General features: G+C 44.3%; 1 protein-coding gene across 14 annotated transcripts in view; it reads right to left on the bottom strand.

The window, feature by feature from the left end:
• LOC127007947 (protein scribble homolog) overlaps positions 1 to 25,835 on the bottom strand; it is a 95,701-nt gene that overhangs the window by 5,991 nt on the left and 63,875 nt on the right. For 7 of the 14 annotated variants that reach the window (XM_050879475.1, XM_050879485.1, XM_050879487.1 and 4 more), the window contains 11 exons: positions 25,552 to 25,662; positions 24,531 to 24,782; positions 23,506 to 23,667; positions 8,849 to 9,043; positions 7,837 to 7,942; positions 6,256 to 6,315; positions 5,472 to 5,652; positions 5,088 to 5,220; positions 4,797 to 4,857; positions 3,662 to 3,726; positions 2,178 to 2,360 (listed from right to left, as the gene is read on the bottom strand). In XM_050879475.1, the coding sequence (XP_050735432.1) occupies positions 2,178 to 2,360; positions 3,662 to 3,726; positions 4,797 to 4,857; positions 5,088 to 5,220; positions 5,472 to 5,652; positions 6,256 to 6,315; positions 7,837 to 7,942; positions 8,849 to 9,043; positions 23,506 to 23,667; positions 24,531 to 24,782; positions 25,552 to 25,662 (1,509 nt within the window). Of the gene's footprint in view, positions 1 to 2,177; positions 2,361 to 3,661; positions 3,727 to 4,796; positions 4,858 to 5,087; positions 5,221 to 5,471; positions 5,653 to 6,255; positions 6,316 to 7,836; positions 7,943 to 8,848; positions 9,044 to 10,025; positions 20,223 to 23,505; positions 23,668 to 24,530; positions 24,783 to 25,551; positions 25,663 to 25,835 lie in introns of those variants that run through there. The other 7 variants (XM_050879481.1, XM_050879479.1, XM_050879482.1 and 4 more) reach the window with 7 other exon arrangements.

Here is a 25,835-nt window from a genome sequence, read left to right as displayed (position 1 = left end):
GATCACCACTTGCCAACAGCTGCCTCGGTGTGTTCCAAACCAGCGCTTCTTCAGGCTATGTTATATTATGTTCTCTCAGCTTATTGTCACCCACATGGGAATGTAATTACATATCAGGCTATAATGGAGAGAATATTTCAAAAACTTAATGAATTTTGAGAATGGACATCAAGCAGCTGTAACAGTAGCAGTTTTGAGTAGAGGTAGAGGAGGAGTATATAAAGAAAGAAGTATAACATATGAAGAAGTAAATCAGGCAATAAAAAGATTAAAAAAATGGAAAGGCAGCAGGAATTGATGGAATCACAGCAGAAATGTTGAAGTGTGGAGGAGATGTAGTTGTTAAATGGATGGTCAAGATATGTGAAGTAGCATGGGAGGGGGGGTGGTGCCAGCAGACTGGATGAAAGCCATCATTGTCCCAGTTTACAAGGGGAAGGGCAGGAGAGGGGAATGTGGGAGCTATAGAGGTATAAGTCTCCTGAGTATACCCAGAAAAGTATATGGAAAAGTCATAATAGAGAGGGTGCAAAGACTTACAGAAGAGAAAATCAGTGAAGAACAAGGAGGCTTCAGGAAGGGAAGGGGATGTGTGGATCAGATATTTGCCTTCACGATGGTAGTAGAAAAAATAATAGCAAAAGGAAAGAAACTATACGCTGCCTTCATGGATTTGGAAAAAGCTTATGACAGAGTCGGTTGGATTGCATTGTGGGATGTTTTAAAGATTTATGGTGTGGGAGGAAAACTGCTTAGTGCAATAAAGTCTTTCTATGAGGATGCATCTGCATGTGTCAAAATTACTGAAGAAACAAGTGAACATTTTGAGATAAAAGTGGGCTTAAGACAAGGGTGCGTCATGTCACCATGGTTATTCAATATTTATATGGATGGTATTATTAGAGAAATTAAGGGCAAAGTTGGAGAAGTTGGAGTAAGACTGTTCGATGAGGGAAGGAAGTGGGTGCTGAATTCGATACTGTTTGCTGATGACACGGTGCTCATTGCAGAAAATGAAAGTGACCTACAAAATTTGGTCAGTGTTTTTGAGTGTCTGTAACAGGAGAAAGCTGAAAGTAAATGTCAACAAAAGTAAAGTGATGGTTTGTGAGTGAAGTAGAAATGAGGTTGTAGATTTTGTATGCCTATATTGAGTGGGAGTTAAATGTGGAAAAGAATGCAAAATAATTTTGAATTGTGAAGAAATGGAGGAGGTCAATGAGCTTAAGTACCTTGGATCAGTTATGTGTAAGCATGGTGGTATGGAGGGAGAGATAAGAGAAAGGGCATTACAAGGAAGAAGGGTGGTAGGGTCTTTGGGACGAATCATGAATGGCAGAAGTGTGAGCATGGAGGTGAAGAGGGATTTGAGAAATACAATAATAGTACCAACCCTCACATATGCAAGTGAAACGTGGGCCTGGAATGAAAGTCAGAGGTCTAGAGTGCAGGCAGTGGAAATGAGTTATTTGAGGAGTGCTTGTGGTGTGAGTAGAATGGATGGAATGAGTAATGAAAGTGTGTACGAGCGTTTTGGAATGTGTCACAGGGGTGAAGGGCAGAAGTGAAGCGACAGACTTTAAAGTGGTTTGGCCACATGGAGCGAATGGAGGAGAGTAAGATGACCAGAAGGGTGTATGTGAGTGAGATAGAGGGAGGGAATGCTAGAGGAAGACCTCCAGTGAAATGGAGGGATAGGGTGCAAGAATATGTTAGGGAGAGGGGGGAAAGATCTTTGAGAAACTTTGAGCAGGCAAGGAGGGAGTGTCTGGATAGAGAAAGTTGGAAGCTCTTCTGCCGTGGCCATCCCCTGGTGGGAGCTCCTAGGAGCAGGCGTTGATGAAATGATGATGATGATGAATTAATCATTACCAAAAAATTACTGATGCAGCTGAGGACTTCCTGCTGTCAAGATACAGAGGTGAGAGGCAAGGGAACAAAGCTGCGTCATGAGGTAAGCACTGTTTGGACACACACTGGAATGGGGTCACGGCAATGACAAAATGTGAAAGAATGTTGCACAAGCCATCCATGGAATGACTGAGAGATACTTTTATCTGGTCTGCACCATTAGCAGGAAAACAATTAATGGGAAAACAGCTACATCGCCATGGCTGGAAGCTGCATCATCCCCTGACCCTCCGCAAGCCTCTCCATCTTGAGACGTCGGTGGTCACCTCACGCTCAATGATCCGCTCAACGGTCTCGGTGGTCTCAAGGCTCACGTCCCCCGTGCTGGGGTCCAAGACTGGCACGGTCTTGCGCATCACTTTCTCGGACAGGACGCGGTCACGCTCCGCCACGACCTTCTCGCTGGGCTTGGTGATCACTACCAGCTTGGACCACTTGCGGTTGACACCCTGGCTCAAGGTAGTACAGCTGAACACTTCGTGGCCTGGCTTTCCTACCCACATTATTGCACCAATACTTAGGTCTCCTACACCAAGACTCACCACACTCATTCAGGTTCATTTCTGGAAAGTCTGACAACAAAAGTAATGCTACTGCTTTCTGCAAACACCTGTACAGATGAGAAAACTGACTGACCAACACTTTTTAAAACTATCTAGATGGACGCACAAACCACTGTGTAGAGTTTTTAGTGGAATGTGTGCAGCAATGGAGCTACAAGTATGATTTTCCAGAATAATTTTGACAAAATCAATGCACTGAGGGAAACTCATTCTCTCCACAAGACACACTCTTCCATACCACCTTCACCAGTGACTAGAGAAAACCTTATTATCTTTGGTGCTGTACTCAAGTAGTTTAGTATCATCATCATCAATATTTATCACATTAAACCACCCAAACAATGCCGTGAATGCTCTGCCACATGTACAGGGACGCTAGTAACAGCCACTAGTATTGTAAATGTTAAACAGACCATGCAAACAATCCTGATTGATGTTAAGTAGCCATTTCACCACATCAGCCCAAAGACAAACTTGAAAATCTTGCAGCAACAGAGAATGATCACTGGAATGGCTGACCTGTGGTGCAACCGGGCACACCCCTGACCAAGGTTTGACTGACAGACACAAACAAGCACTAGGGACTACTGCTAACACTAGACACCCTGCCGAGACAGACAGACAGGCCAGTAGGCAACTAGTGACAGGCTGGTGCCACACAACCATGGTAATATGATTCAGGAGAGCATATGTGACAATGACAGACAGATAAACATACAGAAAAGTACTGGCAGCCCTTGATATATGCAACAACTCTACATGCAGACTTGATTTCCTAAAAATCATAAAATTCTAAGGTAATATAAGGCTGGGGTTCTAAGTTAGAGTATTTGTATTTCTCAGTTAGCACAATGACCAGCCCGAGGAGGCACCATTACTGTGTATAGAACTGACACACTTATCAGGTCAGGGCTATCTTAATACAAGGATATGGGGAATGTCAGTAGGGATAACAATGACTGGTGGATTTTTATACATGCGAGTATCTCTGTTGCCGACCCTCAAACATAAGGGCTGCCAGTATAGTTTAAGCTTAGTGAGATGACACCAAATACCACAAAAAATCAATATCATGGAGGCCAGTTGGTGTCACAAGCTGCCTGGTCTGTCCTCCCTGCCGGCTTCTGCACGGTGTCAAGCTAACACACAACAGACAGGGGAACAGGGGTGCACCACACATTACTTACGGGCAAGTTATTCTCTTGGTCCAGATTGCTGTGGCTAATAACTGAGTTGTCATTACTAGAGTTATCTGCAAGAGGTAAACACATGGAGGTTCAGACACACAGCGGGAAGGAGACACGAGGACACAAGAAGAAGAGTGAGAGCCTAAGCATTGCAACACTGTCCCGTGCACCCTCTGACAGCCCACCCAAGGAGCCCTCCAGACCCAGCCACCACTCAGAACAGCCCTGGGACAGCACAACATGACCTCCCAACATACAGCACAGGACACTGCCCACACACACACTCACACACCCATGCAGGGGCACATTACATCTTTGGGTGACCTAGACCAGACGTGATATGGAGACGCCTACCCAATCAATAAGACTGTTTTCAAAAGTGTGTGCCATGTATGCAAAAATTACTAAAATAATGCCTCTGAAAATTGTTTCAAATTCACCGTTCCTGTCTGAATTTAATCTCGGGTTATTTAAATTTTCACTCATTCATTTAAATAAACAGAAGCCTCTTCAAGGGCAGTACCCTCTGTGCCTGGTAATCCACCCCTGCACACACACACACACACACACACACACACATATACAAAAGCAGACACAAGACACACACAGCACCCAGAAGCAAGATTCTTGGTGACTCATGTAAGATAAAATGTCTTGAGGCACTAAACCCATTATAAAGCAGCCAGCTTTGTACAAATATCGATGTTGCTTTTCTGTTCAGTCTCTGTTCGTTATCCTGAGGTGGAATATATTAATTAAAAGTGGCTGATAACCTCTGGACCTCTTCAAGAGAAAACAAGGAGCCTGCAGGAGGCCAGTCAGCCTTCAAGGGGTAGATCCTGCTAAACTATTATCCCACCAAGCCTCATGGTGCAGAAATATATCCAGCCTTTTCCTAGAGATACGTATCACATTACCACTCAACACATGACCCTCAAGTCTGCTCCATTCACCCATGACTCTATTAGTAAACAAATTTTTGTCTTTATTAAATACAAATTCATCTGACATATTAGTTCTATTTGTAATCTTTGATGCCTAGGGAAGGGTTATGATGTTTTTTTCTTCTTTTCAAGGAAATGTACAGCTTCTGAAAGTTAACCAGAAACACAAGACTATAGAAAAGGTTCCTTACCGTTTGGAGTCTCGGAGAGCTTGTTGCACTTCTCAATGACATACTGGGCCTGCACGGCGTCCTGGGGAGGGAGAAATGTTTGGATCAATGTTTTGAGGTTCATGCTATTAGGCCTCGAACTGTTCAGGACTCTACTGTAGAAGGAAACTATTTTCATGTTCAGATATTATACAAAGTGAAAAACAAAATTAAATTGTTTTGAAACCATGAAAAGTTGTGAAATACTGCAATGTCATCTGGTAATAATGGTGGTGAGCAGTGGGCAGCGGGAAGCCCCGGGCCAACACTTACATTCTCCAGACTCCTGAGCCGGGCCTGCCTCCAAGCTGCCCTCTTCTCTGCCTCCAGTCGTCTCTTTTCGGCCGGGGAGAGATGCTTCTCCTTCACCTCCTCCCCTGGCTGCACAACACTACTCTCGTTGGACCTGTTGGGGGTGCACAGAGCCGCTTACATGGCAGCCCAAGAACATGAAGCCAAACTGACTATCTGCCCAAACATATGACTAGTCTGTCCCTGAGAGGTTGTCAAAAATAATACCTGGTCAATGGCAACAGCTTCAATCCTTTACTTCTAACCAGTGTATTTTGCCAGTGTGCATGGGCAGCTGTCAGTGATTTTATGGTAATCATCAATCAGTTATAACATGGTGATGAAAACAGTGCCTTTGGTTTCTACCTGATAGAAGTCTCTGAAGCCTTGATGAGCCCCTCCATGATGTCCTGGTCATTGTAGGTGTGGTGTAGACGGTCGCCCTCCACCCCAAACTGCAGCGCCAGGTCGTCTGCCATCGCCTCCACGTCTTCGATGCGGGAGAGATCGGCGAGCTGCTCCACTGTCATGCTGGCCACACGACGGTCTGCACGGACACACACGCACACACACACAACCATCAGTGCCTCGTCACCAACACTAACACACACAATAACACTAAGTAAACTCTATATCAGTTACATTACATAAGTCACAAGTAAAGTCACAGGTGGAAGGAATGTAAAGTGTTGAACCCCAAGTATATAATAGGAAAATGGTAACTCAGATGTTGTCATTCCTGGAACACTGACAACCTGACAGGTCAAGATTGCAAAAGGAGAAGGAAAAGAAAGAATAAGAAAGACACAACAGTAATAAAAAAAGAAAAGTAGTAACAGTAGCAGTAAAAACAGGAAAATGCAGAAAACAAACATCAAAGAGGAAAAAAAGAAAGAGATATGCTAGATTCAGTGGTAGTAGTAATAGAAATAGTAGTCTTGCTTCCCATATTAGCTTCAGATACTTTTCTTTCAATAAATATCTCAATATAAACAAAGCAACACTCTCTGCCACTTATATTCCTCCCAAACATGTCATTCCACTTTTTCCTCAATCCTCAATCTTTTCCTCCCACACTTCAGATACTTGTACTGTACACGTATATGCATGTTTCATTTTTAGTCAAAGTGTGTTGTTGATGGGCACCAACCTTCATCCTCTTTCATCTTGGCAACTTCATCTTGGCTCAGGAAAGAGAACTTCTTGTTTTCTGTAATAAGCAACATCATGCAGGGTCAACAATGTACATCATGCAGCGCTAGTTAGTCACAGCACTCCAGACCTCACACCACGAGGGTCTGCAGCAAATGTCAATACTCACAACACAGTAATGAGGCCTAGGGCTAACTAAATGAACATAGACAATGAAATAAAGATGAAGTATTTCCTCAAGATAGCTACACAGATCTAATAAATGTCTATTCTCATTTTAATAATGACAAAATCATAAGAAATCTAAACACATGTAAGGAATGAAGCCATGTACACTGGTCTCAAATGAGAAATCTTGTTACTGACTTTACTTTAGGTCAGTGGTTCTCAAACTCTGTTAGGCAATGTACCAAGAAGGCTTTAGTGCCAGTCATGCAGCTTTAACCCACACTATATATACAGTAAAGGCAAATGGTAAAAATGGCACATTAATTTGGGTTAGTCTATCTTACATAGTCCAAACAGACCAGATGGTAAACTCAGTGAGTTAAGTGTTGATCCCTGCCCTCGCCCAACCCTTTCCTGTATCTGAAGTAGACTTTTGAGCCAAACATTTGTTCTGAGACAGAAACACCTGCCCTGAACCCTAGTTTGAGAACCTCTGCTTTGGCTTGTCCAGCCTTGCAGCACTGGCTGGATGGTTGTTTACTGGTGCTCAGTGTGTGTGGACTAGTGGGACGGCTTGGGTGGTAGTGCAGCTCATGACTGGACTGACCGTCTGTCCTCTACACTCAGAGACGGAAGGAAGCAGTTACAGTGCAGGCAAACCATGCAGGATGGGACTTCCTTTCTCTTCACTTCTCACACAACAGAGGGCAGCCCAAGGGCAAACAAAAATTAATAAAATCCTGTGATACACTGCCCCTGTAAAAAGGAAAGACATGCCAAATGAATAATCAATTTTGTATAGTGAGGTGTCCTGGTGCTCCCCTTTGGACACAGTCATAGGAAGAAGGAAGTACAGATGAAGGAAGGCTATTCCACAGTTGGGGACTGAGTTGTCAAGTACCAATATATTCATACTTTTTTCCATTCTGACATGAGCACCCACTTCATTTTGCACTCCATATTATAGACAATTTAAAGAACTCCTGATGCCCACATTGGAAGATGCAAAAGAATATCTTTCAACCCTATGATGTCCAACTTTCCTATGCAAGAGTTAACTAGTATCTCAACTCTTTCATCCCCTTCATGGACAATCTCTGGAGTGGCCTTCCTCTGTTTGTGTTTCCTTCCTTCTTTCCAGGATTCAAACTTTCAAGAGGGAAACAACAAGACGCCTCATGAACCAAAACTGACCCTTGTTCCTGCCTACTTTTCCCAGGAGCAGAGTGTTAAGGACATACTCAGTACTCTGCTGTGCCCCAGACCTGCCTCCCATGGTGCAAAAAAGTGTACAGGAAGAAGTTCCCATTCACAAACAAAGGAAAACACCTGCCAAAACAAAAACAACACAACACACTTTGCAACACCGTCTGCAGCCAACAAATCCTTCACAAGCCAGCTAGTGACCTACCCTTGGGTGGCCCGGCCTTGTCTCTCTTCATCTCGTCCTCAAAGAACTTCATCCGGTCCTTAAGACTCTGCTTGACGGGGGTCGGCGTGGGACTCGTCTCAGCCAGCTGAAATCCAAGGGTTGTGACCTTAGCATCTCTCTCTCTCTCTCTCTCTTCCAAACATTAAAAATTGATATGGTTTAAATCAAGTATTTCATACATGCAAGAATTTGATATAAAACACCTCAATAAAAAGTATGGAACAGATTCTATAGAAAATAATAATGAAAAAAATAAAAGTTCATATTTTAGCAGCTGTACAAAGCATGGGTAAGGGCATGATCAAAATGTGAAGGGGGAAAATGTAAATGGGTTTTAGTGATTGGTCCAGGTACAGATTTAGTCTTGGGGCAAGTTATGGCTTGGGCCGGGGGCTGGCAGCTAGAGAAGCCAGCTGTTTAGGTTTCATGGAGAAAAATAGTTCTTTATTTGGTGTAATGCAAAAATTTGGCTTTTGGAAACAGAAATCTACCTCAAAATTTTAAACTGCAAAAAATGAAGGTTTTAGCCTTTTCATGCCTCAAGATCCTTCCAAAGTTAAGTGAAAAAATCTAATTTTGCCTTGAACAGTGTTACAGTGCATGATGCTCTGGCCTCAAGGGGCAAATGACTGTTTATGAAGATTTTTAAGCAGCACAAGTGTCCTGAAAGTGCTGCCAGCACCTCAGGAGCCCCAGGCTGCCGACCCCCGGCCTAGCTGTTCAAAGTTACCACACAAACAAACAATTATTTGGGCTGCTGGAACCAAGGCTTTTTGCTGCAGGTAAAAAGAACAGTGGAAAGCAAAATAAAGACATCACAGGATGCCACACTCTTGTGGCCTTGGCAGCCGCCTGACTTTGGAGGGACAATTTCCTTGTGCTGAATCACAAACAAAACAGTGGTCTTGGTGAAACACACAATTATAATAAAAGAAAAAAAATTATGTAAAATAAGATGGCCCAAGCTGCTGCCTGCTCTCTGAGCACCTACCTTCATCCTGCCGAGCCCTACGCCTGCAGGCCTGTACCCCACCGCTGCCCGGGACTTGGTCAAGGCCTCTGACACACCTCCAGAGGCAGGGGAATGTGGGAGGGTGGGGGGAAGGGGGAAGGAGGGAGGGACAGGGGGTGCAGTGTTACTGAGGCGGCCACCAGCTCCGGCATTTGAGTGGCCCGAGGCGACGGGCTACGTGAAGGCGTTACTGGGTTAGTACGGAGGGGCCAGAATGTACGCAAATGTACACACATTCTCATACGGGCACGCACACAAATACACATGTACACATGTAGCTTGCTTCCTGTGTATCACAACTAGGTAAATACACAGTGGTGCAGTGGTTACCTCCCTCGTCTCAAAAGTGAGAGGTCCCAGGTTCGATTCCTGAGCAGAGTAACAGAGGGGCAGCCTTCTCTAATCTCACACTCACACACCTACGGTTAGTGCTACAGTGTTACAACGACACGTCACTCCTACACTCCAGTGTCATGACCTCCCTCACATGACTGTCGGTCACCAGCTCTGATTGGAAGACAAAGCAATTCTTCAGAAAAGATGCAGTGGTCCAAAGGAAGCTTAAAATTATATGCACCTCTTTTCCATGGCTATATGGCTTTGTAACCCTGCAGTACTGAACACAAAACACACTCAACACAGAGCACATGATGGAACACTCTTCAGATAACCCAACTCTTGGTTTTTTCCCTGTTGCCTCACACAACCAGTTATCATCAAGAACGGTGCACCACCGTGTGGCCACACAAGACAATACTGCTATGTTGTTGCAGCCAGAATACTGATCCACTTCACTAAACTCACTGTGGCTTGGTGAGCCTTTTCTGACACACAGACTCCTGGCCACTGCTGCACACTGCCGGCCACACAACACAACACACTGCTAGAGGCACTGGACTCAAGGCACTTTGCAAACATTTTTCTTACACCCACAAAAGGTCAAGGAAATAGCCACAAAGACTGAAGTGTCACACTAATAAGTCTGCAAGTGATAAATCTAAAATGGGACACATAATGCTTAACCCTCAGCCCACCAGAGCCACAATCATGTTAAGAGATGCCAAAGTGGTGACTTAAATATCATGAATAAAAGTGTTTGATGGAAGCCTTCTCAAGACTCATCAGTGTGATGCTGCAGCCGTCTGGGACACAAACATAAATATGCAAAATATGCTGATATATATTAAGACCATTTATATATTACAAAGCACATTATCTTTAATACAGTTCTCAAAGATCAGTGTAGCAAATATACATAATTTACACTTATGTAGTTATAATATATATATATATATATATATATATATATATATATATATATATATATATATATATATATATATATATATATATATATACACACACACACACACACACACACACACACACACAGATGCACACACACACACAGATGAGTGCACACACTGAGCACGCACACACACACACACACACATGTATGTGTATTTATATATATATATATATATATATATATATATATATATATATATATATATATATATATATATATATATATATATATATATATATATATATATATATATATATATATATATATATATATATATATATATATATATATATATATATATATATATATATATATATATATATATATATATATATATCACAACCTGTAAAGTCATGATATATTGAGGTGAGGAGGATACATGACTCTACACTAGGTCATCTTCACATAAAAACATAGAATAATTAGCTCCACAGAATTTGTCTGGGGATATAAACAGGTGTGTTGTTGTTGTTGTTGCTATGATACACAGTGTGGGGAGCCACAGCGTCAGGTGCACGAGGGGCCTTGACGAGGGTTGGTCTGAGGTGCACCGGGAGGCAGCGAACACTGTGCCACGGGTATAAGGCTGGATGCTGGATATCTACATGGCAATGCAAAGAGTCCGGCCTCCAGAAACAATGGCTTAGTACAGTTCAGAACTCATGAGTGAAGTGATGACGCACCACAGCGGTACAAAACACAGTGATGACGCACCGCAGCGGTACAAAACAACTCATGTAACATAACAGTGAGGGCACCTAACACTCCCTGGTGAACAGAGCACTAGGTGGCTGCACAGGGCGGGGGGGCGGAGGGTTCTGTGGGCTGCTTTATCATTTGTTTATAGTAAAGGAGACAGACCAATCCCATCAATTAGCTGTCTCGGCACTCCTTTCATTTCCATTTTGTCTGTATTTTTCTTTGTAATCCTCTGGGAAACTATTATCATTATCACCAATCTTATTATCATTATTACTATTATTATTATTATCGCTTAGTGTATGTATACTGTATGTATGTCAGTCTGAAGAGCTTAGTTTAGATGATTTAAACATATTAAAAACAGTCTCATCCCTATGCTGTCCAACTTCCTAATGCAAGGCTAACCAGTATTTTCATTTTCATCCTTTTCACTTGTAAATGCTAGAAAAGTTTTCCTTCATCAGTACTTTCTCCTCCATATGACGAACATATTTTCTGTGTTGTTTTTATAGGAGCAGCGAGTTACAGGCATTTTCTTTCATTACTTTGTGTGCAGGACTTGAGCTGCCTCCTGTGTAGTGAAAATAAAGCAACTTCACAGAAACTCTCCACACCCCACTGACAGCCTTAAGGGGCTATTACACTGGGCAAATTTTCCGTGTATCTTCAGTCAAACCACGATTTCCACTTGCGTGGTTCTCATTTGTATCTTGTTAGTGCTGCTGATGATGATGGTGAGTAATACCGTAGCTTTGGAAGATATCGTGGACACGTCAGAAAACCACGGAAATATGAGAACCACGCCAGTGGAAATCGTAGTTTGACTGAACATCCACGGAAAATTTGCCCAGTGTAATAGCCCCTTTAATTAGTCCATTCACTTGAGCTGGCAACACTGGCTTGATTCCTAGTCGGGCTGACAGGGATGCTACTGACACTGGACGCATTCATTCACAAAACAAACATAACTTGCCTATTTAGTATATCAGGTGAGGTGAGTCAAGAATCATGGATATTTTTTTCAGAACCTACATAAGGGAATCGCATACTGAAGACATGAGACACCTTGCCCACCAACACATAATCAGCCTTGCCCTTCACAGCCCCTGCCCACCAACACCCAATCAGCCATGCCCTTACCAGCCCCTGCCCACCAACACCCAATCACCCATGCCGTTACCAGACCCCACCCACCAATACCCAATCAGCCATGCCCTTACCAGCCCCTGCCCACCAACACCCAATCAGCCATGCCGTTACCAGACCCCACCCACCAATACCCAATCAGCCATGCCCTTACCAGCCCCTGCCCACCAACACCCAATCAGCCATGCCCAAACCAGCCCCTGCCCACCAATACCCAATCAGCCATGCACTTAGCAGCCCCTGCCCACCAATACCCAATCAGCCATGCCTTTACTAGTCCTTGAACAACAACACCCAATCAGCCATGCCCTTACCAGCCCCTGCCCACCAATACCCAATCAGCCATGCCCAAACCAGCCCCTGCCCACCAATACCCAATCAGCCATGCCCTTACCAGCCCCTGCCCACCAATACCCAATCAGCCATGCCCTTACCAGCCCCTGCCCACCAATACCCAATCAGCCATGCCCTTACCAGCCCCTGCCCACCAATACCCAATCAGCCATGCCCTTACCAGCCCCTGCCCACCAATACCCAATCAGCCATGCCCTTACCAGCCCCTGCCTACCAATACCCAATCAGCCATGCCCTTACCAGCCCCTGCCCACCAATACCCAATCAGCCATGCCCTTACCAGACCCCACCCACCAATACCCAATCAGCCATGTCCTTACCAGCCCCTGCCCATCAATAACCAATCAGCAATGTCCTTACCAGCCCTTGCCCACCAATACCCAATCAGCCATGCCCTTACCAGACCCCACCCACCAATACCCAATAAGCCATGCCCTAACCAGCCCCTGCCAACCAATACCCTATCAGCCATGCCCTTACCAACCCCTGCCCACCAATGCCCAATCAGCCATGCCCTCACCAGCCACCAAGAATCAAGTCACTGCAGGAGTCCAGCTGAAGTGAATGGACTCTGGTTGACACACGACTATCGGGGAGATTCTGATGCCGGGACTTCACACACTTTGCTACACCAGTGAGGGGTCCATCACCCTCCACTACTACTTCAGCCCCTGGCCAGACACTGAGGGCAGGAAGGAGGCACACCAGCAGAGAAACTAAGGCAGGAATGTGGATATGAGCGAGAGCGAGAGAGATGGTGAGGAAGAGTGAGAGCGAGAGAGACGGTGAGGAAGAGTGAGTGAGAGCAAGAGTGAGAGAGAGAGAGAGAGCAAAATGATCAAAACATCCCCCCATAACATCTATCTAAGCCTAGCCACATCTACAGTTCCCCAACACAACATCAACTACATTCTGCATGTCCCTGGAATGCACCCTCCACAGTAACAGGGCCACATCCTCGCTCTCTCTCTCTCTTTTTTTTCTCTCTCTCTCACACACACACACACACACACACACACACACACACACACATACACACATACAAGGTGCACAATATCATTATGTACTGATCCAGGCACTTTCCTATCTCCTGTTATGCTCTTAAAAGTTATTATGTTCACACAGTTAATATTTATATATATTATTCAACCTCAGTCCTTAAAATTTATAAATTCAACAACTGGACTGCTATTTGAATAAACTTGCTTCAGAGAATGATAACCAACAACAATACTGTGACTGACTGCCTTGAACCCAGTGTGAGGAGAGTGGCAGCAGGGGAGTGCATAGTCACTGTGTGGTAGTAAGCACCGGCCACTGATGCCTGGCAGCCCAGGCACAGGCAGGTGTGGTCAGGCAGGCCTTGCACCTGGGAGGCAGACACACCAGGGCCATCACCCAGGCTGTGGGGCTCATTAGGCCACCATTGGGTCTCAGAGAGAGGGGGTCTGTACAGGCTACAGCCAAACTGCCCAAACACTGGCAGGGCACATGCCCCCAACAGTTCATAATAATGCTTTTACTATGCATGGGCTTACAAAGCCCTTACGTGTTTTCTTCTGCCATCGTAATAATCACACAGGTTAATACCAATACACCTAAGTCTGGTCAAGGGTTACATCAGTAATGTCCTGCATCACTACCAAAAAATGCTTCCTACTGGACCTCACTGGGTCAGCGTGCTGACCCATGCTGGGTATGGAAATTAGGACAGAAAATGAGCTTTGGTAATGTGATGACGGTGACGGGTGACAGCATGTGTGATGACCACTGGTGTGTACAGCCCTTTGCCGTCCACCCTCAGGTGGAGGCAGAACAGTCCCTGGGTGCACCTGATGGCCTGCCCGACACTCACTGCCTCATGGCTCTGCCTGAGGGAGTGCTCAGTAATCTTGGCTCCCAAATGTACAGGAATGTTGGTGACAATGATTTGGAGTGCCCAACATGTACCACTCATCCAATACCCACTTAACAGGTTAAAATCTCTTCAGTACTTTATAACATATTCAAATTGTGAGTGTTAAAAGGTGCAGCAGCAGGAAATAGAGTTTGACAAGACCAAAAGTTCAGCAAGATGCCACCTGACCATAGCAAACAACTGAAGACACACACTGGAAGGAGGCAACAAAACCTTAACTAACGAAGGACTTGCTGATGTATGTACTGTCAATGCACAAATACAGAATGTGATGGATTTCAGGGGTCGTGACGTCTGGCTAGATGCGAGTGAACACTGACCAAAAACATGGGTGAGGTGCTGAGCTATTACTGTTAGCTATGTGGAAACAAGGTTGTTGGACTAGGCTACACTTTAAGAATGAACGTTGCCAAAAAACTCTCAATAAATCCTACTCTACACCTTTTGGTATGAGAAAAATATGTTAAATCCAGGGTCATGGAGTCAGAGCCTGAGTCGGGTCGGAGTTTGAGGCGGTCGGAGTACAAGGAGACACGAAAGTTTCTGGAGTGGGAGTTGGAGTTGACGGAAAGTTTGTCCCTCCAACTCCACAGCCCTGGCCATAACTAATGATGGATATTACCCTCACTACACACATGATCATCACATCAACACTTAGGGGAGTGACTTGAGGCGTGCACTACAGTAAGGCCACAAGTGACCACCATGAAGCCGGTCACAATAGCATATGAAGAGGGACACTTAGCCTTGACCCCTTCACAAATCTCAACAGTTACTCCTATTACTGCCCGAAAGAGTGGATAAAAAAATAAATGGATATAAATAAAGGGGACACTGGGCCATGGTTCCTTCCTTTGTCCCATTGGTTACTCCTATCACTGGTTAAGATAAAGCAATAAAAAATAAAATGGGTATAGACAATTCCTTTTATACGCCCATATGTGTTAGACGTGGACCTTTCTCATGATTGACTAATTGATCTATTGGGGCATACCATCATAGCATCATAAAAATCTTAAAGTAATAAAACAGCGACACCAACAAACACCAGCTGGCTATAGGTAACCAATGACCTTATGTGCCGGGGAGAGAGAGAAGCTCAAATCTCCACATGAACTTAACCCCTTCTCAAGAACTTATATTAGCCACTGCACCCTTACCAGGACTACATCTTCCAGCACAATACCTTTCATCTCACCTCTCTTTTGGCCACCCCTTACTTTTGTCTATTATATTATGGGGAGTGGTGAGTAGAGGGCTTTTTAATCTGCACTTTTTTTTTGCCCTTGAGCCGTAAATGAAAAAGTCTGTCCTTTCTTCCCATCTCCACCGTAACCTGACCCTTCTCACGGACATAAACAGGCCAGTGCACCCTTCCCATCACTACATCTTTCAATGCAATACAGCCAGTCATAATCTTCCCTTTCCCAAGCATTCATGAGGTCCAGTAAACAGTTGAAACAAGGTTAGTTTCAGAAATATTCCTAGCAGGACTTTCGCGGATACTTAAGCTTCTGTTTCTTGTGTTCCAAAGTGTCGCTTGTGGCCCACTATGGTGCACGCCTCGCTGGCTTCTCAGGAATCATGTGGACAACCCAAGACACGGGATCAGCCTACCTAGGGAATTTTGTGCTCCAATAACGGTGCAGCGATACATTCTCAGCCCACTTACGTCCAGGCCAGGAGACACAATCTGGATATTGAAGCAATTCTCTCTCTCTCTCTCCCTCTCTCTCTCTCTCTCTCTCTCTCTCTCTCTCTCTCTCTCTCTCTCTCTCTCTCTGTCTCTCTCTCATTCTCTCTGTTTCTGTCTCTCATTCTTTCTGTTTTTGTCTCCGTCTTTCTCTCTCTCTCTCTCTCTCTGACAAGAATCCGATGTAAAATACTTCAGTAACGAGTGTACATATCAATAAAAAAATACAATAAATAAAATAAATAATAATAATAATAATAAAATAAAGACCTAATTTTAGCAGCCATACAAAACCTTGCTAAAGATACAATTAAAATATGCAAGGGGATGCAGATGAGCTCCAGTGCCTTGTCCATATGCAAATTTAGACAAAGTGCAGTTGAGTCCTTTCAATACACTTGTAACCCACAATCTACAGTATCTGAATCCACTCAAATAACTTGGCTTCTCAGCATATTTGTTCACCTCTGTCTGGGACTTGCACTGTCTGAAACCCGCTCGTAATACAAGGTGATACTGGGTTGAACATTCCTCAGCAATACTCATGAACTGCACTGTTTGATCTTGCATTATTCAGGACCCGACTCTGTGCGATGACACCACGACTGAACCTTGAGAATGTAGAACACCTTGACAATACTGACAGACAGACATTCACACACACACACAAATTGACCTCTCTTTTGGCCATTTCTCTTGACTCTTTTTGTAGGAGCAGTGATTTGCCGGCTTTTTTCATTAGTTTTCTTTTTTTGCCCTTAATTAAGCTGTTTTCTTCACTGTAAAACACACACACATCGCTCCCAGGTGTACATAGTGGATAACACAACTGTCACCTGCTAGGCTGTGGTCTGCACCTTGCTCACTTGTAAAAGTTTCCCCCTGACAAGCTGTTGACAGGGAGAAGATGTGAGGTTCCGGCTGTCACTATGAACCTCCAGATCTTTCAGGGAGGGTACTCACTGCTGATCACGAGTCCAGCACGTGATCAGACCATAAGCAAATGATGCACACGCACACACACACACACACACACACACACACAGCAAATCTGAACCTTCAGCATGGCAAGTGTGTATTAGTGACTTGAAACATGATTATGCTGAGACAATCTGCCCACACCAGAGTTTTCCATCTTAAATGTCTGGCAAAAGTGGCTTGAAATACTTAATTACAGACAACAAACCAATCTTATCAACAGGGAACTTATCCTACCAAGAGGATGATGATTTTAGGTATGACCACAATCTATGGTTTGAAATGCATAATTACAGATGACAAAGCAATTTTATATCCGACATGGAACCGAGCCTACCAGGAAGAGGCTGGAGCACTATTGAAATTGAATGGATAACCAGAACTAATACTTGGCTAACTTTAACAAGAGCTACACATGTAATGAGACACTATTCCAATGAAAGACAAAACAGTGACTGGGACAAAGGACTTGTAAAACCTTCCTCCAGGGATTTGGTTTAGGGGGGGGTCAGGGGTTACTTCAACAGACTCTGGGCAGTCATAGGCAATTCAGGATGACTTACAAATTATGCCAAAATCCATCTAATACCAAGTAGTGTTTGAGGGGAGGGTTTCATCCCCACACTCGCCTCTTAACCCCTTCACTACAGCCGGGCCAAAACAGCGCCCCGTGCCGTATCCGAGATTGCCATGCGCGCTAAATTTCAAATGTCGCTATTAAATATAACAAGTTTTCAGCCATAAACTCAACATAATCATCATGTATTATATATGAAAACATGCAGAATTATAAGGTGCAATAAAGAAACATAAATTAATTGATAACGTTGAAATGTAATCATAAATATAGGGATAAAATAACTCGTATATTGGCTAAAGCGAGCCAGGACACAGTATGCACGTCCTCGGATACAGTACGGGGCACGCAAGGACATGGTATACACGTCCTTGTGTTGAATGGGTTAAAAAGGTCCTGCCCACTCCTATAAAATCTGCTAAGAAACCACGAATTCCAAAAAATAGTCTTGTTGATCGAAACGGTATTTATAAAGAGGCAAGTGATAGGATGTGGTGAGGTGCAAATTCACACTGGTCAAATTTACTTTACAAACTCACATTGGTCAAATTTACTTCAGTTTTTTATGGCCAAGTTTATTACACTGATATTACTCTTCTTGGAGTTACTCCTACACCTACTCCTACACCTACTACTACTACTACTGCTACTGTTACTACTATTATTTCTGCTGTCACTACTACCATTCTAATATAGCTTAGCCTTGGTAGCTGATTTTTTGCCCAGACTGACTTATGCAGAGTAACCTTCCGAGGGCAGCAAGGACCACCACAATGCACCCTGGACGGAGGCAGGACAGAGCACGCACTTGACCCACTCACCTCAAGTTGCCAAAGGGGAGAAATTACTAATGACTTGAGACAGTGCAGTGTTTCTGAACTGTTGCTTCACATGACATTACCAAGGCAATGCTTTAGTGGCCATGTTGCCTATCATTTCAAGGATGGTAATGTTTGTTAAGAACCTCAAAGCCATGAACTCAAGTAAGAGTGGTAAAAAGAAGAAGAGGAAGAAAAGTAGTAGTAGTAGTAGTAGTAGTAGTAGTAGTAGTAGTAGTAGTAGTAGTAGTAGTAGTAGTAGTAGTAGTAGCAGTAGTAGTAGTAGTAGTAGTAGTAGTAGTAGTAGTAGTAGTAGTAGTAGTAGTAGTAATAGCAGTAGTAGTAGTAGTAGTAGTAGTAGTAGTAGTAGCAAACCCCTGGAAAAGTAGTATCCATGTAAAAGTTGAGTGCTAAACGTAGTCATATTTCTTTCTGTTCCACCTTCATACAAGTTGGTAAGGTAGTTGTTGAGTGAGCCGTGTAACTCCCATCAAGCCGTGCGCCTGAACAGAGAGGTGCCCCGGTGCCTCCCTTGCCTGCCGTCCCTCACACCAACTGAACCTTGAGACAGACACAGACTCTCGTGTGTCTGCCATTATGCACCAGACAGTGAATCAGATTTTAGGCTACAAATTTAATCCATTTATTTAAGGCAAAATGCTGAATTATTTATGAATGATTAAGTCTGAGAAGTGTCTCTCAGCTTACTCAAGATGCACCACAACCACTTAGTCTACCTTTATGATGCAGGGTAACCACCACTCACTATGTCTGCTATCATGAATGCATGACAAAAGCAGCCAGAGATTTATTCTGTGTAGGAAGCAAAAGATAAACAAATGGCAAACAAAATGCAAACAAAGAGAGCCCCACACGCGGCCAGTGTTCCCACCTGTGTAACAAAGGCCAGAGGTGCCAGCCGTGGGGCGTCCCCTCAGACAGGGGTCCTGCCAGGGCCAGCGTGCTGCAGCAACACCCAGTGTTGCCGCCCACAACACTCTGAGGCCTGTGCCACAGGTGGAACAAGGACACAAACACAAAGGAAGAAGACATGTGCTGCACTGACAGGAACTTTGAACAACAAAAGCATCAGGAGGAATCAATGGAATCTGAAGACTAATTTATTGTGTGGGTGACCCAAACCAGCACCACAGTGTACATGCTCTGTCCTCCTCTGCTGTCCCGCTCATCCAAGGGATGGAGACAGACACGTTTCGGTAATGGACGATGCAAGAATAAGCACCAGCGTGTGTATGGAGATAAGCTTTGTGCCTGCTTGTCAATTTTGTTTGGAAATGAACAAACTTGGTCAAACATACAAGTTCCCTGCATGTCCTCATACACTGATCACTCACTTCATATGAGCTAAAAGATCAGATTTGCTTAGGAGGTAAGCTTTGTAACCTGTTCATCAATTTTGTTTGGAGATGAACAAACTCCGTCCAACGTGCGAGTCTCCTACTCTGCCCTGACACACTGAACACTCGTTGCTTCCTGTGAGCTAAAGGATCAGATTTGCTTAACACGTAAAAAGTTCCATGGAAAGTTACTAGCTATCACCATTCCCTTCAACCACAAGTACAGTCTTGGCTATGCTGCGGCACCACAAGCTGCCATGGACACAATCCAATGTTCTCACACAGTCTCAATAATCAAGTCCTGAGCTTCTATTTGATGTCCAGCTTGGCCATTTCCAGACTGGCTGACATTTTAAGGGTGGGGAGGAGGGTGGGAGGAGGGAAAGCTGAGCAGACAACCAAGACATGTGTGGTGGAGATGGTTGTTGTGGTGAGGTGAAAGTGGGCAGTTAAGGACCAATGTGCTCCTGTCATTGTAATCTTGATGGTTCAACAAAATTCTGCAAACAAGTTGAAAATTGCCTCATCAACTCATGGCCATGGTTAACAAAGCATACCTGTCATTATTGCTATTTTTCATGAGACAACTTTAAGGAATGGCTCAGCAATACTAATACTCAGTTTGTGATCACTCAACCCCAGCAAGTCTGATTATTTATATTGAAACAACTTGGAATCATTCTGGCTTACACTGCCCCCATCTAAGTGCATTACCACAAAGAAATATTAAAGCTTACACTTAAAATAAATTTACTTAAAAGTATCACATTTAAAACACTGATAAATGTAGTTCAAACAAATACAAAGATCTATTCAACAATGAACGCATTCCACAAACTCTTAAGGGTACTGGTCATGCCATGCACTAAGTCACTCACGTCCATTAGTTCATGCACAGCGCAGACCTTGGCCCGTGCACGTCTGTCTATACAATGGTTGCAATGCCACACGCAGCACCTTCACTCCCTGATGCTGCTGTCACCCTCTGGTGCCCCGGGACTGAGCAGCCTTGGCAACATCATCTTGGTGTGGTACCACTGCTGCCTAGCAACTTATCCCCTAGCCTGTCCCTCCCCGACCCTTCCTCCTGGCCAGCAATGATCTCAACTCCAGCATCTTTTGAAGTGTGATTACTTTCATGGTTTAGGTCATCACAGAAAAAGGGTCAGGGACAAGTTGCCCGGCAGACTGTAGTGACCAACATGGCTGGATGACTGAACCAAACCCTCCCAGCAGATGTCTGACAACCAAGCCCTGAGTGGGCAGCAATGTCTTGGCTGATCCCCTCCAGTAAGATGCATGTGTATGGCTATACTCAAAGTTTTAATTACTGTTCAATACGTCCATTGCAATCCCATTTACTTTTCTCTGGTCTAAGTTATTGCAACATGACTGCCGCCCCTTACTCTCTTGCACTGGGCTGCTTGTTCCCTCCCTGGCATGCCTAGCGCTGCCGGCCGAGCACACCGAGGACTTTGTACCAACATGCACACTAGATTCCACATATGCAAGTGTACACAGACTGAAAAAACTTATCCTTTGGTTCAGTGTCTGGTGAAGTTCCCTAAAGAAACATTTTCAGTGAGGAATGGCCAAAGAACAGTGTTGAGCACCTCTATACACTGTGTAAGGGAATGCTGTGAGCTCCCTCCCAAAATATTCCCCAGGTGAGTGAGTAACTGACAAACACATACAGAGGTCCACTATACATTACAAGTGTTAGCATTTTGAAATATCAAACCCAAAGTTTCTCACCGTAAATACAAGACCTTGAGGCAGAACACAAGGGGCAAAGTAATATTTCTAATCCTGAGCTTGCATCAAAGAGGAACATTTACTTCTGCTCCTCTTTGCATTGTCCTGTCACACCACTTCATGGCTTGAATTTTTTATTTTTTTTTCTGTGCCTTTGAAACTGATTCATATTTTCCATTTGTCCACATAACTCAAATTCATTTTATGTTCTTACTTCCTGTCAATGGATCATAAAGCATCATCTTCAGCCATCCAAGACATGGCAGGGCAAGGTTATTTTCACACAGGAATTCATACGGCTCGTCCATGGTGCGACCTAACATTTTGGAACCCCCTCCTAAGTTGTTACTGCAATCATTATTAGTCCAGTGCATGACAATGGCCTCCCCAAGCACTCATTGCCTCTTCCTGTCTGATGTTGCTAGCACAGTGCACTCCATCCTGCTCTGGCAAATGTTATATGTCACTTTTCCACCTGGTGCAGTGTTGGCCCTGACTTCAAATACTCCTGGGCTGCCACTCTGTTTCCTTGTTTGTTTGTAAGTTTGTCCAAATGTTACCTTCAAGAGCCTACACACCCAAACACCTGCAAAGGCTCTCGCCCAGAACACAGCACAACACACCGAACACACAGACCAGTCTTGGGGTTTATGTACAGCCTCTTGGTAGTGACAAAAATGGTGCAGGCATACATGTTCACAGAGATGCTCAGGAGGGTTGTATTAAGAGGAAAATTATATGTAAATCAACAAATCATTTAACACAACAAAGTTCAAAATTATTCCAATGCACAACATCATTCCAGTCAGGTTAGGCAATGGATGGAGACAAACCGTGGTGACCCGATGGTCCGCCAGGGAACAGGACAAGCAAGACACATCTCAGGTGGCAGGGAGGTGGTGGGCGGGTCTTCAGGTCATAACACTGAGTTTACGAGTGGAGGAAGTAGGGGACAAGGATGGGGAAGAGGAGGAGGAGAAAGACTTGAAGAGGATGGAGCTTGACAATGCGCCTGATACACATAGGCCACACACACACACACACACAAACACACACACACTCACACAGAGCTCCGGGAACACGGGGGGTCGCATACACTGCAGGGTTATATAGCCAACGCCTCCTAGCACACGGGTGAGGTGCATGCATCTTTCCTGCTCTCTCTAGTAGGTGCCCTTAGACATGAGCTTCCAAGGCAGCCAGAGGGAGGGGCTCCTGGTGCCTGGTTGGTGACTGAGGGATCTCTGTTTACTTTGGTAAGGGCACCTACCTCCGGGGTCAGATTTGGGGGTTACAAAAATAATAAAGGTTCGGATTCTGGAAAACTGGGTTACAAAAAACATTCCACAAACTCTTGGGATGTTAAAGGTTTAGGAAGGTTGGTAAGGAATAAATGCAAGAAGGCCAAAGAAATATGAGTGTACGGTTAATGCAATTGTTGTGCTCCTTTCCACCTCCTTTGTCAAAGGAAATAGAAAGGCTGTTCCAGTCTTGCCCTTTGTCATCTCTGTCTTGGGGCAGCTTGGTCAAACATGACGGTTGGCAGCAAGACACTTGCAATATGTTAGCAATAGGACTTTTTGGGGGGGAGAGTGAGTTGCCAAGTACAAACACATTTGTATTATTGTTCTTTGACACAGACTTCATTAATGCCTTTTTAAACCTTAATTTGGAGCACAAAGTTAAGAAAGAATTTCAGTCGCCTGCAATGGCCATGTCAGCAAACAGATAAATAAGAATAAACCGTTGTACTCGTGCAAGACTCAGCACCCACGAGGCTGTGAGGACACGCTGAGTGAGGAATGAATCCAACCCGAAGCACAGGATCCAGGTAAAAGTAAACACCTAAAACCTGGCCTTAAAAAGAGTATAAAAACTTTGACATTTCCATGATAGCATTAGGTACTGGTACTTGGCAACTCCATCCTCAGTAAAAAAAAAGTCCCATTCCTTGGCAAGGGTTGTGCATCAGTATCTCGTTGGTCTTCAGAGTCATACACCGGCAACAAGGAAGGCGGTGGTACTCACTGTACTAGATTGTTGGGCCAAGGTGTGTTTGCCCAGCACCACGGTGGTCATCTTGCTCTCGGCGGATGCCTTGCGGTCCGTTGGGGAGGACAGTCGGGCATTGGAGTTTTGGGAGGAGGGTCGGGAGGTGAGCTGCTCGGCCACCCTCACCACGTCCATCACCTGCAGGGAGGAAAAGGACAGGCAGGCATAAGGACACAAGAACACAGGGAGTCTGCAAGAGGCGAGCTGATCTACACACGCTTCTGGCAAACCTAACACCGGCTATCCTCCCTAACCATGAATCTATCTGGCATTTTCTTGAATTTACCAATTTTTTTTTTTTAGTAGTCATTGTATTAGTACTCACCAAACAAATGTGAAGCTTGTTTTGCTCCTCCTACACCAATTCTCAACAATCTCCTCATTTAATCTGAATTTATAAAAGTTACACCCCATGTTTTTATGAGTCCCTCCTTGCTCTCTTACTGCCAGAGCCTTGTTAACATCACTCCTGATAAAACCCTTCATCCGCTGAAAGCTTAGATGCATTGCCAAGTCCAGTCTGCCCTGCTATTTCACTACAAGGGCCTTACCAGCATCCTCCTGTACTTGTTCTTTTTGTCACACTCAAACTATTGCTGCCTACACACTAGTATTGGAAAACCACAGCATTTTGTTTTGCCTACATACTAGTAATGGAAAGCCACACTGTATTTTGTCACACACTATCGCATTATAATACTGAAGTTGTAAGATGATTGGCAGAAAGGTTGACATCTCCACCCACCTGTTGCACAAAGGTTTATATACACTAACTCATTCCTGACGACCTCGCTGACACTGTGTTCAGCTCCCACACTACTGAACTACCTTTACCCACCAATGGTTCCTAACTAATGATATGCAGACAAATTTTGGTGCAGATTTGTCCCTCTGGATGCAAGGCAAGGCTAGGGAGTATCTTTAATCTTCTCATTGCACTACACTAAATAATTCCTAACCTTCCTTATCCCCCAATGGTTCTTAAGAGTTACTATGCATACAATTTCTGGTGCAGATTTGTCCCTCTGGGTGTTGGGCAAGGCAGAGGTGGAGAGAAGTGGGGGCAGAGGAGTGTCACGACCCACATCATCATCGGTGTCTGGGGTGTCACTCCTCAGGGTAGAGGTGGATTCAGGTGGATGAGGAAGACGCTCACTGAGGGATGGGGATGGAGTGGGGGAGGGAGGCAGGAGGAAGGGTGGGGGAGTTGATGGCTTGGCAGGGGCCTCTTCATGCAGGATGGGGGCAGAGTCCTGAGTGGGTGTGGAAGGTAAAGAGAGGCAATGCTAAGTGCTCTACAGGAAAGGCTATCAAGTATTTTCTAGCTCAAGAAAACAGAGAATGTGGCATGAGAACTTTTGGCTGAGACACAAGAACTGTCAGATCTACTGTACTTGGGCAGATAACATGCACATGGCCAGAGGTTTGGATTTAGCATTCAAAAGTAAAACACTAAACTATGTAACACTTGATCTGGTGTAAAGGTTTACATTCAAGGCAGTTTGACTGTTGAATGAATTCAAGTCCTTAGAAAAGGAGCATCCATGTAAAAGTTAAGCCATTAAACTTTGCCATAAAAAAGTATTCTTTTGCCTTTTTTACTTTTACATGAATACAAAGAGTGAGCCATTTCAAAGAATGCTACATCATGAGTCTAGCTAGGCTACTCTGAGCTACATTGGCAACCATGTCAAAGGGCAATGTGTCCACCCTCAACTGGTGTCTACTGCTGAGGATCACACATAAGGCCACACAAGAACAATGGAGACTACAAGAGGCCAGTCTAGCTACACAGAGTAACTCCTGAACATGAACTACTATGTAACTGCTTCCCTGGTGCAGGTGTTCAGAGGGAATGGACAACAAATATTACCAAGAGACATAACTCCTCGAATTATTACTCATGAATATATGTTAATTTATCACATTCACTTTATGATAGATGGGTTTACTGAGTACATCACGCATGCATAAGGGAGACTGAAGGGAAGACAAGTGTGGCTAGGGAGTGTATGGCATTACTTGTGGGGGGTTGGAAGCTGCCTCTCGACTCTCCTTGTCCAGCGACGTAACACTTTGACTGGTGCTGCGCGAGTCTGAGCCTAGCCGTCCCTCGCTCTTCATCTGCTGCACCTGATGACGGTATGCAAGTTAGCCTTCCCTCACCCACACACACTTCAGGTCCTGTCCACCAGCTCCACACTGTTATCACACTCTAGGATGGCTTTCTGTGCTGGCAGTTTTTGTATTATCAACAAAAGAGATAAAGATTCTGGTTCATGAAAAAATAATAATTCTGATTTGTT

Source organism: Eriocheir sinensis, chromosome 36 (assembly GCF_024679095.1).
Source record: "Eriocheir sinensis breed Jianghai 21 chromosome 36, ASM2467909v1, whole genome shotgun sequence".
Classification (NCBI taxonomy): Eukaryota; Metazoa; Arthropoda; class Malacostraca; order Decapoda; family Varunidae; genus Eriocheir; species Eriocheir sinensis.
The sequence above is the reverse complement of the archived record's forward strand: the minus strand, read 5'-3'. Positions and strand labels throughout refer to the sequence as shown.